At 57.6% G+C, this 15768-nt stretch overlaps 1 protein-coding gene across 6 annotated transcripts in view; it reads right to left on the bottom strand.

Annotated features, from left to right (window-relative positions):
• Nucleotides 1-3577: 3577 nt before the first annotated feature.
• The window catches only part of CRHR1 (corticotropin releasing hormone receptor 1), a 49030-nt gene continuing 36839 nt past the window's right edge, over nucleotides 3578-15768 (bottom strand). For 3 of the 6 annotated variants that reach the window (XM_078373397.1, XM_078373398.1, XM_002748102.6), the window contains 9 exons: nucleotides 10183-10289; nucleotides 9294-9414; nucleotides 8944-9097; nucleotides 8566-8626; nucleotides 6143-6215; nucleotides 5817-5902; nucleotides 5523-5658; nucleotides 5324-5365; nucleotides 3578-4784 (listed from right to left, as the gene is read on the bottom strand). In XM_078373397.1, the coding sequence (XP_078229523.1) occupies nucleotides 4644-4784; nucleotides 5324-5365; nucleotides 5523-5658; nucleotides 5817-5902; nucleotides 6143-6215; nucleotides 8566-8626; nucleotides 8944-9097; nucleotides 9294-9323 (723 nt within the window). In that variant the 5' untranslated portion in view covers nucleotides 9324-9414; nucleotides 10183-10289 and the 3' untranslated portion in view covers nucleotides 3578-4643. Of the gene's footprint in view, nucleotides 4785-5323; nucleotides 5366-5522; nucleotides 5659-5816; nucleotides 5903-6142; nucleotides 6216-8565; nucleotides 8627-8943; nucleotides 9098-9293; nucleotides 9471-10182; nucleotides 10290-15768 lie in introns of all 6 variants that reach the window. The other 3 variants (XM_078373399.1, XM_035300246.3, XM_035300245.3) reach the window with 2 other exon arrangements.

Raw genomic sequence — 15768 nt, 5'->3', positions numbered from 1 at the left:
GGGCAGTCTCCGGCATGATCTCCAATGACGGTGTCATTGGTGTTCCCAACACACTGAGAGCTTTGACAAATGTACGCGGCCCGGGCGTTGCTTGAGTCTGGGCTGCCAGCAGGACCTGCAGGGGTTGGTGAGCTGAGGGCAGGGGTAGGGGGCGATGCTCTGAGGTAGAGCTGGGATGGGGCTGGGGATGGGAGACTGGCAGCTAGAGCTGGCTCCGATTCCTTCAGCTAGCTCATCTCTGAATGCTGTTTGACCACAGGCTGGAGATGGAAGGATTTCCCTGGGGAGGGGATTGGAAGGGGCAGTGGGGCTGGGAGGACAGACTCAATAACAACTCCCACTGCCTAGGAGATAAGCTTCATGGAAGCCTAGTGTGGCCTCCCTGGCTTTTCATCCAGCCGTGGGTGCTATCAGGCAGGTATCTTAACCTCTCTGGGCTTTATTTGCCGTATCTGTTAAATGGGGATAACAGCCCTGCCTCATTAACACGTGCAGGGCTCAGCAGCACGGAGGCCCGATAAACAGTCAATGATGACCAGTGTTGCTGTTAGCAAACTGTAGAAAGCGTTCCCTTCTGTGTTTGAGGCAAGTGTGGGCAGCTGAGTTTGAAGTCAGTTGGAAGTTTGGATAAGGAGATTCTGAGATAGCCGTGGGCTGCAGGCCAGTGGCACTCTCTCTGGTGGGGTGCAGGGAGGCCCACCATGGCTGAGGGTGGCCTGGGCTGCGCTGTCTGAAGTTCAGCAGCATTTTAAGGAGTGGAGGATGTCGGGAAGCTGGGGAAGGAGATGCTGGATCCACAGAACCCCCACTGCTCCCACGCAGCTGGGCTCAGCAGCTGGACATGGTGAGGCCATCTTTAGAGAAGTCCCATCTCCACGTGGGGCATGCTCCAGATTGGCTGAGGCCCTGAGGCCTCCTTGCTGCCCTCTTGCCACAGGGCTTTTCACTGGTTCTGGCCTCCCAGAACCCCAGCCCCAAAGACTTCAGTTCACTGAGGGGTGAAAAGAGCCTTAGACTTGGACCAGACCTTCAATTTCAGGGGAGCTGCCAGGCCTGTTTCTCTGGCTGCAAAATAGGTGGGTTACGACGTCTGTGGGCTAGCTGAGAATTCGAGGAAAAATGGTATAAAGGAGTCTGTGGATGGCAAAGTAATCTGCAGTACCCACAATGAAGGTGTTATTCTGTGGATTCTTCCCTCCGAACACATGGTTTTCCCGGATCTGACTCCACACCTGGTCCTGGTCCCAGGACAGCTGAGCCATCAGTAGCAGGGGCCAGAGAGGAGGCCCGGAAGGGAGGCCGAGGACCCCTGGGCAGGGGCTGTGTTGTCACACTAAGGGACAGGAGGGGAGGCCGGAACGGCACCCAGGCGAGCAGGGCTTTTCCTCCACTGCTGTTCTGTGCCCATGAGGGAGGGTATCAAGGACAAATGGGCTTAGGAGGGGGCAGCGTTCGGAGACCGCAGCCTTTGGGCATGGTGGGGAGAGAAATTCTTCCTGGCATGAGGCATTCTGGGTCTTGGAGGCCCCCAGTGGCTCCCCTCGTTTTGTGTAGTTGCACGTGTGTTTGTGGGCACACCACACCCCGCTCAATCCTAGAGGGGCCTCCCCACCCAAGCGGAACCTGAGCAGAGTGGCCCAGACGCCTGGTCTCGGGGCTGCCTTCTCTGAAGGGGCGGAAGCCCAGAGCAGACATCTGCCATGGGAGGTAGAACTCCGGGCTTCTGGGCTGCAGGTTTTGAGGCTCAGATGTTCCCAGGTGTGTCCCGCAGCTGCTCTGCCCTCAGATTCTCTGAATGGGAGGGAGCCCAGGCTCCATCTGCCTGCCCAGTGGTTCCCTCCAGCTTCTCCCATGACCCCCTGCCTTGTCTTGGAGCTGTCCTCTTGGTGGCTTTCCACAGCCAGAGACTCTGAGCTTTGTGCTTTCTTGGGGTTCCTGGGGTCCCCCTGGGGTGGCTGCTCACCTCCCACTCACCCACCACCCAGCACAGTGCTGAGTGCAAGGTAGGTGCCCAGAGGGTGTCTGGCAGCGAGATCAACCAGGAGGCCCGTGCGGCCTGGCTGGGCTTGTGCACGCCTCGTCTGTGCTGTCCCCAACCCCTGCCTTTTTGACTCCTCCACCCCGGGTGAGCCCCCCATCCCATCCCCACCAGAGTTGTCTCCGGAAAGCCTTGCCTTCTCACCTTTCCCTGTTCACTGGGTGAGAGGCAGTCGGGAAGCTGTCTCTGTTGTGGCCGCTAGAGACTCAGGTCACTTCTGGTCTCTCCAGGCAGCCAGGACCTTTTACTGGGCTTCTCTCCGATCCCCACAATACCTCCCCAAGTTGCTCTGGAACTCTCCAGCCTACCTCTGTCATGGCGCTCCCAGGGTCCCCTGCTCCATCTCTCTACTTTGGGGCACAGAGCTTGGAGAACCGGTGGAGCAGAGTACTCCATAGGGCCTTCGAGGATATCCTTAGCTACCCACTGGCCCAGGCCCTCCCAGTGAGACCTGCCCTCTCTCAGCAGGAGCACTGGGGCTCTTGGCACTGTGTCGCCTGTCTGTTCCTGGTATCCTCAGACCGCGAGCTCTTATGTGTGCCTGGGTGCACGTGTGCATACATGCCCCCCACCCATGGGACCCTCCTCCCTGGTTAGTATTCCTGTGTCCCACCCACACCCCCTACCCCTCCGTTACAGCACACACTGCAGTGCCTGGAACTCTCTGTGGCCGTGTAGATGTGGGAATGCTCCCCTGGGAGCAGCCCTCAACCTGTGGCTGATGGGAGGGGGTGGATAAACACCCCAGCTCCCTTGTCCCCTCGGCTGGGATGAAGAAGGGCTTCCCCAGCAGAAGGGAGCTCCAGGCGCCCACAACAGTGCTGGAGTGTCAGTCCTGTCCCAGAGGTCACTCAGGGCTGCAAGCTCTGCCCGAGTTGGGGGCACTGAAGCGGGCAGCCCAGGGGAATGTGCCACCCACCTCAGAGCAGCACTGGCAGGGGCTGGGGCATACCTGGCTCTTGCTCACAGGCCACTGTGTCTCCCTTCAGCCCCTACCTTTCCCCTGCCTTCCTTGCCTGGCTTCACTCCCTGTCACCTTCCCTGTACTCCCCTTCCCTCAAGTTCACACAAGAAAGATCAGGGTCTCAGGGATGGCCTCTTGCGGGGAGCAAGTGGAGACAGCTACGGTCATGTCCTGTCCAGCGCCCAGCTTCCTAACTCCACTTCCCGCTTCTCAGCTCAGCTCCTGCCTGGGGCTGGGACACACTCGTGTCCTTTGTTCCAGCTGTTCCTTCCCCTCAGCCATGCTGTCCCTCCTCTGCATCCCTAACCTTGGTCCTACTCTCCCTCCAATTCACCTCCTCACAGTGAGCTGTCCCTAACTAAGGGGGCCCTGGCCAGAGCCACCTGCTCCTCAAAGAGCTCCCTCCTGCCCTCACCCTTCTCCCAGCCTTCAGGGGCTCTCCTGGCACCATCCTTGCTGGGGTTAGAGGGGGCAGGTTTCCCAGCAACACACCAGCCCCTGGAATCTGGGAAATGGCCCCACTTCTGTGACACACCCTCTCCATCCAGCTCCCTGTGGAGTCCAGGCTTCACAAATGCTGGTTGAAAAGATAAATATTATTTATACCAGCCACCCACCTCACAGCTGACACCCTCATCTTCTAGTGTCCCCCAAACCCTGCTCTGGCTGTCCAGTCCCTCCAGACATGGGCAGCTCAGTGGGGGCTGGGCTGGTCACACCTGGAGTATAAGCAGCACGCTGTCCCAAGAGCCACTTGGGCAAGGGCCTTCTCCTCGCTTGCTTAGCTAGTGGTCCTGCCCCAGAGGCCATCCGGGGCCACAAGCTCTGGCACAGATGCCGGGGCTCAGACGTGCCTGGCTCTTGCTCACAGGCCACTCTGACCCCTTCAGCCCCCATCTTCTCACAAAAGAGGAAACCCGGGGGCAGGAGGTGATGGTTGTGGGGTGAGGACGATGTAAGGGGAAGCTGGCCTGGCCTGCAGGGTAGTTAATGTTCAGGGTGAAGGCAGCAAGGCAGGGCATTGCTGGTGGCAGTGCCACGGTGCCAGTGAGGTTCTGGAGGCCTGGAGGGTGACTCTAGTGCTGCGGCCCCATGTCTGATGATGACACCTGACTTCTGTCTCCAGGACTCCTGAGCAAGGGCCCTTGGTTCCCAGTGGTGTCAGAAGGCATCGCCGAGGTTCAGAGGCATCATCATGGTGAGTCAGAGGCTGTCACGAGTTGCCCATGAGGCCCTGGGGCAGCGAACAGCCTCCCCACAGATGCCGAGGTCAGCCCCAGGCCCCAGTAGGCTGGCCTTCTTGTGCTCTGGGAGAAGACAGCCTTGGAGGGACATGTGTGCTGCTGTGGGTGTCCAGCGCCACGTGTCAATTCATTCCCATGTCCCTTCTCCAGGGAGGATCGGGCAGGGAAGCCAGAGGCCCTGGGCCTGGCCCAGTCCTGTAGATGACTTTCCACTCATGAGCTAGAGGTACTGCACAGCTGCAGGGGAGAGTGGAACCCCCAGGCTGTCAGTGCCAGCTACTCCTGGGGGAGTGGGCATGAGATTTAACAGGTCGCCTCCACAGACAGGGTGGTCCAGGAGCCTGGCCGTCATGCTCCCAGCCACAGCTCTTGGGGGGCTGCTCTGCGGCCTGCCAGCTCAGACTGCCGTGGACTGCTTGATGCTGTGAAAGCTGACACGGGTGGGGGAGGTGGGGATGGACATGGCTCGGGCCACCCGGGCGCGGATTGAGTGCTTGTCCTGCCACCGGTGCCACCTCTTCCGGATGGCAGAGCGGACCTGCAGGCACAGGGAAGAACACAACATTAGCCTGGGGCTCAGGACCCCCTCCCTCCTCTGGGCTGCCACAGGCAGCTGTGCAGGTGAGCTGAGCACACGGAGGTAGCAACACTCACACCCTTAACACGGCTGCTTTGCACGTTTGTCAGAACAGGTTTCTAAAGTGCACTGGGGAAGGGACATCCTTTTCCAACTCACACGACGGCACCGTATGCCCTTTGCCCTGAAGGCTCCCTACCCTCAACCCACACGCATCCCCTGCCCAGGGCTCCTCCTTTCCTGGTTCTCACAGGCTCATCAAGGAGACTGGAGCCCTGGCTTCTGGCCTGGTGCCAGCTGCCTCTGAGAGCAAAGAAGGGGCTGTCTTGTGGGAGTGGACAGGTGGAGGGGGGATCGGCCTGGGGCTCCCAGCAGCATCACCCTAGGAGGAGCAGGGAAGAGAGAGCCAGCCCTGGAAGGGGAGGAGAAGGCTCTAGATAATCTCTGGCCCCAAAAGGCTTTGCCACCCTGAGCCCCGAGGCAGGTCCCGTGGTCCTCACCTCACTGTTGAGGAAACAGTAGAACACAGACACGAAGAAGCCCTGGGGAGGAGAGAGGAGGCGTCAAAGCCTGGCTGCAGGTGTCGCCCACCCAGCCTCTAGGCTACCCCTTGCTTCTCCCTGGCCTCCTGCCCTCCAGGCCTCTGCTTGGGAGAATCCCCACCCAAGGAGGCGCCAATGTGGCCCTCCAGGGCTGTACCTGGAAGGACTCCAGGAATGAGTTGAAGTAGATGAAGACGACCCGGGATACCTCATCCTCCCCGGGATTGACGAAGAACAGCATGTAAGTGATGCCCAGGAGGGGCAGCAGCACCAGAGTGGCCTTCACAGCCTTCCTGGGGTGGGGCAGGTGGGGAGGCTCAGAGTCACAGCCCACCCCAGGACAGAGCCGGGTCGGGGGAGGGAGTGGCAGGTCTCTGGCATGTGAGAGGCATGGGGAGCAGGTTTTTATCAGGAAGGACTGCCAGGCCTGTGGGAGGCGGTACCCAGTTACCTGTACTGAATGGTCTCAGATGTGGTGGACGCCCGGAGCTTGGTCATGAGGATGCGGACGATGTTGAAAAGGAATATGAAATTGATCTGCAATTTGAGCACACCAGCAGGCCGGAGTGTGCAAGAGGCTGGAATGCAGCCTTCTCAACTCTTGCCTCAGTGCTCCTACTGTTCTCCCTCCTCCTCAAGAGCACCTGCACATCCCCAGCCCATGCCCCCTGTTTGTGTGGCCCCCACCTCTAGGCAGAGGGGTCTTTTTGGTTCACAGTTAGCACTGATTGCCCCTCTCCACTGGGCTCTGTTTCCCACCCCTACCCAGGTTCTTACCAGCAGGACCAAGATCATGGGGCCCTGGTAGATGTAGTCGGTGTACACCCCAGGCCTTTTGCCAAACCAGCACCTAGAAGGCCACAGAGGAAAAGGGAGGAGGGGTCATTTGCGTCCACCTCAGTGGCATGGGGAGGCACATAGCTTGGCCAGGACAGGACTGGGGCTGGAGGCCAGGAGATAGACGCCCCAATTCCAACCCTGGGAGAAGGTCAAGTCACTTGATTCCACTGCTGTGCCTCAGTTGTCCCATCTGCAGAATGGACAGCATCCTCTGCAATGACATGCAAAGTTGGAAGCAAGCACTGGGGCAGGAGGGGGACAGTGGGAAAGACTGAGTGGCCGGAATGGTTATCGGCCCAACACAGCCTGCGTCTTCAGCTCCCCCTCACAGTCCCCTAGCTGTGGCTGAGGCCCAGCATGGCCTCTGGGGGGCTGCTGGTGGGAGTGGCACCACACCCGTCACCCAGTGGGCACCCAGCAGTTCACAATCTCGGCCTGAATCTGTCTAATCGCGGACTAAACGACCTTGAGAGGATCACGTGCACAGGTCCCACCTGCTGCAGGAGGTAATCGCTTTGCTTTTTCCCGAGCGTCCCTCCAGCAAGCTCCAGGGAGGCCTGGGGACCAGACAAACTGGAAGCCCGTAAGTCCTCATGGGTAGGAACCCCCAGTGGCTAGATCTCATAAGCCAGAAATTGAGATATGTATATAAAACCTTGGGACTTTTTAAAGATTGGCTACAAAATGAAGTTTTCAGAAAACACCATGCCAGCCAAACACAACTTCTGAGGGCCAGTCGAGTCCTTGGACCTCTGGCCGGCAAGGTTTTTCTGCTTTCTCACACCCAGATCCTCTCTGTTGCAGTGTTGAATTCTCACCACCAGGTGGGGCTTCAGAGCCGCTCAGACCCCCTTTCTCCTTTAGCTCAAACAGTTTTTGTTTTGCTTTGTTTTTTGAGATTTGTGCAGTCTCACTCTGTTGCCCAAGCTGGAGTGTAGTGGTGCAGTCTCAGCTCACTGCAACCTCTGCCTCCTGAGTTCAAGAGATTCTCCTGCCTCAGCCTCCTGAGTAGCTGGGACTAAAGGCATGCAACAGCATACCCTGCTAATTTGTGTATTTTTTTAAGTAGATGTGGGTTTCACCATGTTGGCCAGGCAGGTCTGGAACTCCTGACCTCAAGTGATCTGGCCACTTGGCCTCCAAAACTGTTGGGATTATAGGCGTGAACCACCTTACCCGGCCCCAAGCATTTTTTGAAACCAGTTTCCCCACCACCTCCTGTACTCACACGCACACATCTGCAGGCACCACCACTCAGGATTTACAGTGCTCCTGCTCTGGGACCCAGGCCTCCCATCCAGGCTGGGCCCCCACCTTTCTGGCTGTGCAAATGCAGTGAGAGCCAGCCGGGCCTGAGTCAGGAGGGAGTCACCCTCAAAAGGATGCAAGATAATGTTCCAGGCTCCTCATCCAGCCCAGTGAAGCTGTGCAGGCCCCGTTCCCTCCATGGGGGAGGAGAGGGCTTGTCACTGTGATGGAGGGCACTTGGACTCCAGGTCAGACAGGTTCCTGGGAACACTTTGTTTGGCAAAGAACATCCTGGGGCTCCACTGCCATCCATGTCCACCTTTTCTGCCCCCCTCTCTCAGTGGTTTTCAATTTTAGCTGCACATTAGAATCACCTGGGCAGTTTTAACGAAGTCTGGGTGCCAGGCCACACCCCAGACCAATTACACCCAACTCTCTGGGGGCGGAACGTGGGCACTGGTACTTTTTGAAGCATCCCAGGTGATTTTAATGTGAGCAAGATTGAGAACCATTGCAGCAGAAATCAGCTTTTCAGGCATGATTGAAAACATCTGAGTCTGTTTCATAAGGAACCAAAGAACTTCAGAGCTGGAATGAGCCTCTGAGATCATGTGGGTCCATTTCTATTAAATTCGCAGCATCTTTTATTAAGACATCTTAATATAAATATAACACGTTTATACAGCATTTGCTCTATGTGCCAGGAACTATTCTAAATGCTTAATACAGATTAACTCATCACCCCACAATAGCCCTTTGAGGCAATAGCACATCCATTTTACAGATGAGGAAACTGAGGCACACTGCAGCAATCAGTGCAAGGTCACACAGCTATTTAATGATGGAACCATGATTCTGAACCTGGGAAGTCTGGCTCCAGGCTGCTTCCTGCGAAGCAGAGGAGGCTGGGTCCTGCTTGTCCAGCCCCACCTAGGCAGAGCACAGGCAGGGACCCTCCGATTGAGTCCAGCCCCCAAATCCCTCCCTTTATAGATGCAGAAAACCATGGTCCTGACAGGAAAGGCGGCATGGCCCAAGGCCCTTGGAGACTGTCACCAAGCTGGGCTGGGAGCCTAAACCTTGGGGTCAGGGAGTGAAAGGAGGTGACTTACTTCTCATTGTCGTAGTACAGCTTCCCAATGGCCCAGGCCACAATGATGGGGAAGGGCACACCTGGGGGAGAGATGGGCTGTCACAGAGCCCTCATCGGGGGCTGGGAGGCACAGGCCTGGAGGACCCCAGTGCAGCCCAGGCTCCAGGGGTCCTGGGACTACCCGGGGTGGATCTCAAACTCACAGGCCTCCTTCAAGGTGCTCCTACTGCCCACCACCCCCAAGAGGAGCAGAGGGCTATGATGCATACCCCATTGCCCCAACAAGGCCTCTATCCCTCAAGCCCCCCACCCCGCTGGCCTGAGTCTGGGCGAGGGAGGGCAGCCCGGTGGCCACCACTGCCCAAGCCTCTGGGGGGTGGGGTACTGCGCAGCTCACCCCAGCCGATGCAGATGAACACCCACTTTCGCAGCCGCTCGGTGGAGTAGGTGAGCACGACGGCTGTGTGCAGGTAGCAGCCCTCACCGAACATCCAGAAGAAGTTGGTCACGTGGAAGTAGTTGTAGGCAGCTGTCACCAACCTGCACCAGGCCTGCCACCCCACCCCCAACCGGATATGATGATGGGGGCAGGGGCGGCACCAAGCCCTGGGCCTGGGCCTCCCCCGGGCAGGACGGGGCACACCCTGGGGTCCCACTCCTGTTCTGTGGGCCCCTCCTCTGCAGGACAGGCCCACCTCTGACCTGGGCTTGGCCCGGCCTGCTCCCCACGTCCCCGCCGGGACATACCACGTTGCTCTGCTGGACCTCAGGGCTCATGGTGAGCTGGACCACGAACCAGGTGGCATTGCGCAGGATGAAGGCGGAGATGAGGTTCCAGTGGATGATGTTTCTCAGGCACCGGATGCTCCTGGCACAGCAGGACGGGCAGGTGACGGAGTGACAGGAGAGAGGATGAGGGGCAGGCTGTCCGCAAAGCCCCCACCCAGAAGTGTACATGAGGAAACTGAGGCATGGGGTGAGGCCAACTAGCCAAGTAACACAGGGAGGTGGCAGCAAGGCTCTCCTGATGCCCCATGGAGCCCTTCCTGCTTGCAGCCCACCCAGACACAAGCCCCACGCAGAGCCTGGCAATGCAGCCTGTGCTCCATTGACCGGGGCAGCTGGCTTCCTGGGGATGCCTGCTTCCCCTGGTGGTGCCTTCCATTCCCTGCCATTCCAGGATGGACAGTCACAGGGGTTAGCCCTGCTCCCAGCCTCCAGCCCTGATGCTCGGCTCCCGATCCCACCTGTCCCCATCCCTAGCTCTGCCACCTGCATCCTTGGCAGTAGCGCTGGGGCCCAGGCACCTTTGAACCTGAAAAGGGGGCACCACTCCATGAAGCCTCCACCTCTAGGGCTCCATCTGCCTGGTCACCCCAGTGGGAGCAGCCCAGCCTGGGTGTGGGTGACACAAGACAAACTTTGTCCCTCCCCACCATTCTAGCAGCTACTGGGGAGGGGGAAGAGCGGCTCTGCCAGATGTTCCCAGAGACCTGAGACTCCTGGATAAGCCAGCCCCTGCACCCCCTCCCAGCAACCCCACCCCAACCCAGAGCTACTCCTGTCTCTCACTTCTCCACCCTGCCCCTGCTCTAGGGCCTGGGGACAGGAGGAGGCACTGCTGGGGTCTTCTCACCTGAGCCGCAGAAAGAGGACAAAGGCCACCAGGAGGGCCACCAGGGAGATACAGTGGCCCAGGTAGTTGATGATGACTGCAACATGGTAGTGCACCTTGCTCTTTTTCTGGAGCAGGAGAGAGGGGCAGAGGTGAGGCTTCTGCATAGCTCAGCCCTTGTGCCCACTGGATGTGAGCCACTGTGTGAGGACATCGCCTGGGGGTGGCTGGGATGGAGCGGGTCATGATTTCAAGGGCCACCCCCACTTCCCGAGCACCTGCTGCCGGTCAGGCTTCACATCAGAGCAAATCCATCCAGTTTGACGTCTGTCTGTCCCTGAATCCCATGCTCTGTTCACTACTGCGTGTTGTGTCGAACTGAACCTCCACATCACGCAGGATTCCCTACTCCACACAGACTCCCCTCCAAGTGCACGGGTGCGTGTGGCCGGCTCACAGTGGCGCCCTCACACCCGCATCTGCCCATGCTTCCGCCTGATTGGAACATCAGGTGGACCTCTCAGCTGCAGACACGTCATTCTCCTGGGATTTCTCTTCTCCACCCATTTCTGAACCGAGTCACCATCTTCTTGGCGCCCCTAAAACCCTCCTGCTGCTACACAGCCTGCTCCTGCGAGCCACAAGGGGAAATCAGCAGAAACCACAGAAAAGTCTCTTTAGGCTCCGTTACTCACTTCCCAGGGCCTTCCCCATCCCTGGCCCAGCGGGATCTGTGCAGAGTGAGCCGGATCCTCTCCCGGGTCTGGAACACATTCCTCGGTTTATTTCTCAATGAATTAAGTATACCGGTGGAGGTCACTGCCCTCCTCTTTCCAGCAATCTTAAGTTCCAAAAGTGATGAAGCCTTCCCACTTAACAGAGGATTTTCACATCTGTTATCGTCTTAAACTGCCAGGGCAACCCCGTCGGGAGCGGGAAGGGTGTCTGGGCTTTATTTTGTGGGTGAACAGCACAGAGGTTATGCAGATGCACTGGAAGCCAAGCAACATCAAAACCACCTCCTGCCTGCATGTGCCAACTGGCAAGATGCGAAGGCTGAAACAGGTCCCCAGCCCATCACATGGGACTGGCCAGTCCCCATGCCCAGCTCCCTGCAGACCCCTGCCCAAGAGCAAAGCCCTCACCCACACTCTTACAGGTCCCAAGAAGCAAGCAGGGCCTGGAAACTCAGAGCTTGACACGCAGTAGACCTCCAACGCAGTGTGTGAGTGAAGGAAGGAGGGACAGGTGTTGGAAAGCAGGTGGCTTTGAGAAGGGAGGGGTCCCTGGCAGCACCTCCCTTCCTCCCGATTTCCGGGTTCTGGGGTGGGGCTGACAGATGATGAGGCACAGAAATGGGTAACGTGCAAGTACCGAGAAGCGGTGAGCTCACAACGGCCCTCATCATCCTCTCAGAGCCACCAAGGAGCTCCTGGCCCTTCACGGGCCTTCCTGTCAGAATTAGAGAACCCACGAAACCAGAGACCAAGTCCAGCCCTATCTACCAGGCATCCCAGGAGGAGCCAAGGCCCTTCTGAAGGGGCATCTTCACTGGGGAACCTCTCAGCTCCAGAGGCTCCTATAGAAACTGTTCTTCGAGCTGGTTTCGAGGCAGGCTTGCTGGAACATGGCAGGAAATCACATTAGCAACTCCAGCCTCCAAAGGGCTGGGATCCAGGGAGGTGTGAACGAAGGCAGGAGAGAGAGAGACAGAGAGGGGAAGCGAGGGGAGGGTACCCATCACCCACCCATGTAAGAGGGGAGGATCTCTAAGCGCCTGGTGGCAGAGGCCCCAATCCAGAGGCTCTGGAATATATGCACATATCACAGGCTGTCTGGAGCTGGTATTTAATATCCTTTTATTAAATTTCCCACAAATCCATGCTGAGAAGCCCCTGGGTAATGACAGCATGTGTGGAGCCGAGCATGGCACGACACTCCTGCCTTGTTCGCAGGACGAGCACAGCATGCAGCGAGACCCTTCACTGTCCCTTGCCAGGGCCTGGCCTTGCCCCTGAGTCAGGCCACGCCAGGCCCTTGGGGATGGAGTGGGGAGGAGTCATCTATTAAGCACCTGCTGTATGCTGAGCCCTGTGCCAGGAGCTCAGCAGACACCAATGCTTTTCTTTCCCACAGCTGCCCTTGGAGACTGACCCTCTCATCCCGTTCTTCCCGTGGAAGAGGCTGAATACTTGGCCACGCCATGTATCTAGAACCTGGGTCTGCCTGGCATTGAAATCCCTCTTTTCCCTGTTTCCCTGGGACATTTTTTTTTTTTTTTGGGTCGGGGGATGGAGTCTTGCTCTGTCACCCAGCCTGGAGTGGTGGGATCTTGGCTCACTGCAGCCTCTGCCTCCTCAGTTCAAGTGATTCTCCTGCCTCAGCCTCCCGAGTAGCTGGGATCACACACATGCGCCACCACGCCTGGCTTAATTTTTGTATTTTGGTAGAGATGGGGTTTCATCATGTTGCTCAGGCTGGTCTCAAACTCCAGAGCTCAGGCAATCCGCCCACCTTTGTCTCCCAAAGTGTGAGGATAGAGGTGTGCACCATTGCACCCAGCCCCCTGGGACATTTCTTGGGGGGCCTTGAGAGACTCCCAGGAACACCCTGAGAGGTGGCCAGTGACACCTGGAGAGTCAGCAGCACCCCCAGGGACAGCCAGTGACACCCCGACCGATGGCCACGATGACAGCAAAGCAGCTGGGAAGTCCACAGGACACAGCCACCCCTGGGGCCCTGACCAGCAGCACTCCATCTCTGTCCAGTTTGGAGACCTAAGACCAGCAGGCACCCCACCCTAAGGAGGGTGGCACAGCATGGCACTCGGCAGAGCCCACTCCACTGTACCCTCAGTGACCCGAATCGAATAAGCAATTAGTGCCGTGGACTCTCTGCAGAACACCACCTCGTCCCAGGTGCTGCAGTGCCAGACCCGTCCTGATGCCTCGCTGGGACAGTAGCAATGAGACCTCCCTTTCAAGTTCCCCCCTGGTGCTCCCTCCATTCTGGCACCTCCTCTCCACCGAGGCTTCCAGAGCAACTCCTCTTGCCTCGCAGCGGGCACTCACTCTGGCCCCTTGATCCTCAAAGGGCCCTGGCCCAGCAACTGCACATGGAGACGCTGGCAGTGATGGTGAGGAGAGTGGGCTATAGGCCCTACCCCAGGCCCACAGAATCGGAGCTTTGTTTCAGGAAAAAGCACCTTCACAGTTTGCCTCTCCCCACACGATGAGCAGTGAACCTTGGCCCACAAACCCAGACCCCAGAATCCGTTTCATGTCTCACCAAGGTGTGGTCTCCCAGACTGTGCCTGAGCCCCGGCTCCTGTGCTCAGCAGAGCGTGGGGAAAGGGGATGGTGTGTGTGCAAGTGTCAGGGATGGGGAAGAGTCGGATGGTGGGGAAGGGAGAGAACATAGTGGAGGGAGAAGGTGTTGATACCGGGTGTGGGGGGCATGTAGGGTGGTGCTGGGGGCTCAGTGCCATCCCCGGGCTAGCCATGCATGCAACAGGCTCCCCACTTGGGGGCCTGTCCCTGGTGGTGCCGGCTTTGGACAGATCTCCTGGGGTACCTGGCCTTGGGGTACCCTCGCAAGTCCCAGGTCACAGGCAGACTTCTGTGAATCCATTATCTACAATACCCTAGGGCGCTGGAGCTTAATTAGGGCTTAGTCCAGGTCCAGAGCTGAGAAAGCTGCCACTCAAATGGGGGCTGCTGAGTGTCTCCCTCAGCCAACTGAAAGGAAGGGGCTTACATTAGAGCAGGAGAGACGGGTGACCCACGAAGACCCCACCTCAGGAGGGTGGAGTGCCGGGAGTGAGGCCGGGACCAGCGGTGACAGACTGTGCGGCTGGCGGCCTGGCCTCGGGCCTTGGCTGTGCCTCCTCCCAGCCGCCTCTTTCTGGCATGGTGTGTGGTCCTGAGTCACCGACAGCACTGACTCGCTTTCCTTTCCCCCCACGTCCTCTACTGTGTGCCAGGCTATGGGTCCCACATCCCTGAACGGTCTTGCCCACTCCCACCCCCGAGCCAAGGCCATGTCCTCTGGCCCAACTAAGTCTCCTAACCTGGAACCCCAATTCCTTCCCCCGGTCCAGGAGGAGCCCTCCTCCCAATCCCAGGGCTTTCCAGGTGGACTCTGTGTGGGGGCTTAGCAAGCTGGGGGCTTTCTCTGCTCAGGTCAGATCATGAGGGAGCCCAACCAACCCACCCCAGCCTTGAGTGCCACCCGAAGGTCTGGCCTGTGGGATCTGAGATCCAGGCAGCCCCCGTCCTGCCAGAGCAGCACCAGGGAAGAACTCATCATTCTTTTACGCTAGGCACTGACCTATCTGCAGCTTCTAGAAGGAGACAGCAGAGTCCGAGTTAGCTCAGTGACTTGAGGCCAGGAAGCCAGGGGTGGGGCTAACCAAAGCATGCCAGGCCAGGGTGGGAGCTACAGGTGGAGGAAAGCGATTCTTCCTCCGTTAACTTTGTTTCACTCCAGATACCTGGCAGTGGGCAAAGCAGAGCCTGAGCTTCAAAGCCCAGGGTTCCAGGCTCTGACTCACTCTGGCCACATGACCTTGTGTTACTCATTCCGCTTTTCTGGTCCCCAGTCTCCTTGTCTGTAATGTGAACGGGTTGCACTAGATTAGAGTTTCTGGCTTTTGCCCCATCAGAAGGCTCCCTGGGGGCACTCATTAAAGACACGGATTCCCAGGTCCTCCCTGGACAGTGTGTTTCTTAGGTGTTGGGTGTGGCCCCGGAGCCTGTATTTGGACGAGTGCTCTGGGCGATTTTTTTCTTTTTTTTTGATGGAGTCTTGCTCTATTGCCTAGGCTGGAGCACGGTGGCATGATCTTGGCTCACTACAACCTCCGCCTCCCAGGTTCAAGCGATTCTCCTGCCTCAGCCTCCTGAATAACTGGGATTATAGGCGCCCACTACCACATCTGGCTAATTTTGTATTTTTAGTAGAGACGGGGTTTCACCATATTGGCCAGGCTGGTCTCCAACTCCTGACCTCAGGTGATCTGCCTCTGGGCGATTCTTATAACCAGGCAGGTCTGGGAACCTCAAGATGGGAGGGAGAGTCTCCAAGGTCCTTTCCAGCTCTGATCTTTAGGTGATGGGTTCTTGCGACTGCCTAGGTTGGTGCATCTCTTCCACACTCAGAAGTCCGGGTCCTCAGACAGCCCGGGGTGTCCCCCCTTCTGCCCTTTGACCTCCGCCTTCCTCAGCACCCAGGGAGAAAGCGTCGGGTGGGAAAGGAGAGGGAGTGGGAGAGACTGAGGGCAGCAGCAGCTCCAGGATAGACATATTTGTGTCTCTGCCAAATGTCACCCTTCAAAGATTATTCATTGCTGCACCATTTGTAATAACCGAAGACTAGGAATAAAGACTGGTTAGAATAAATTAGGGTATATTTTGTGATATTATGCAAATGCAGAAAGAATGAAGATGCTCTTTATGTACTGATGTGGAACCATCTCCAAGACAGATGATTATATGAAGAAAGCAAGGCGTAGACTAATATGCAACATTCAGGTAAAACAAAAAAGAATACCTATATATAATTACCCGTATATGCAGAGAATGTCTCTGGAAGAACATTAGTGAAATT

Source organism: Callithrix jacchus, chromosome 5, assembly GCF_049354715.1.
Source record: "Callithrix jacchus isolate 240 chromosome 5, calJac240_pri, whole genome shotgun sequence".
In the NCBI taxonomy this organism is placed as follows: Eukaryota; Metazoa; Chordata; class Mammalia; order Primates; family Cebidae; genus Callithrix; species Callithrix jacchus.
The sequence above is the reverse complement of the archived record's forward strand: the minus strand, read 5'-3'. Positions and strand labels throughout refer to the sequence as shown.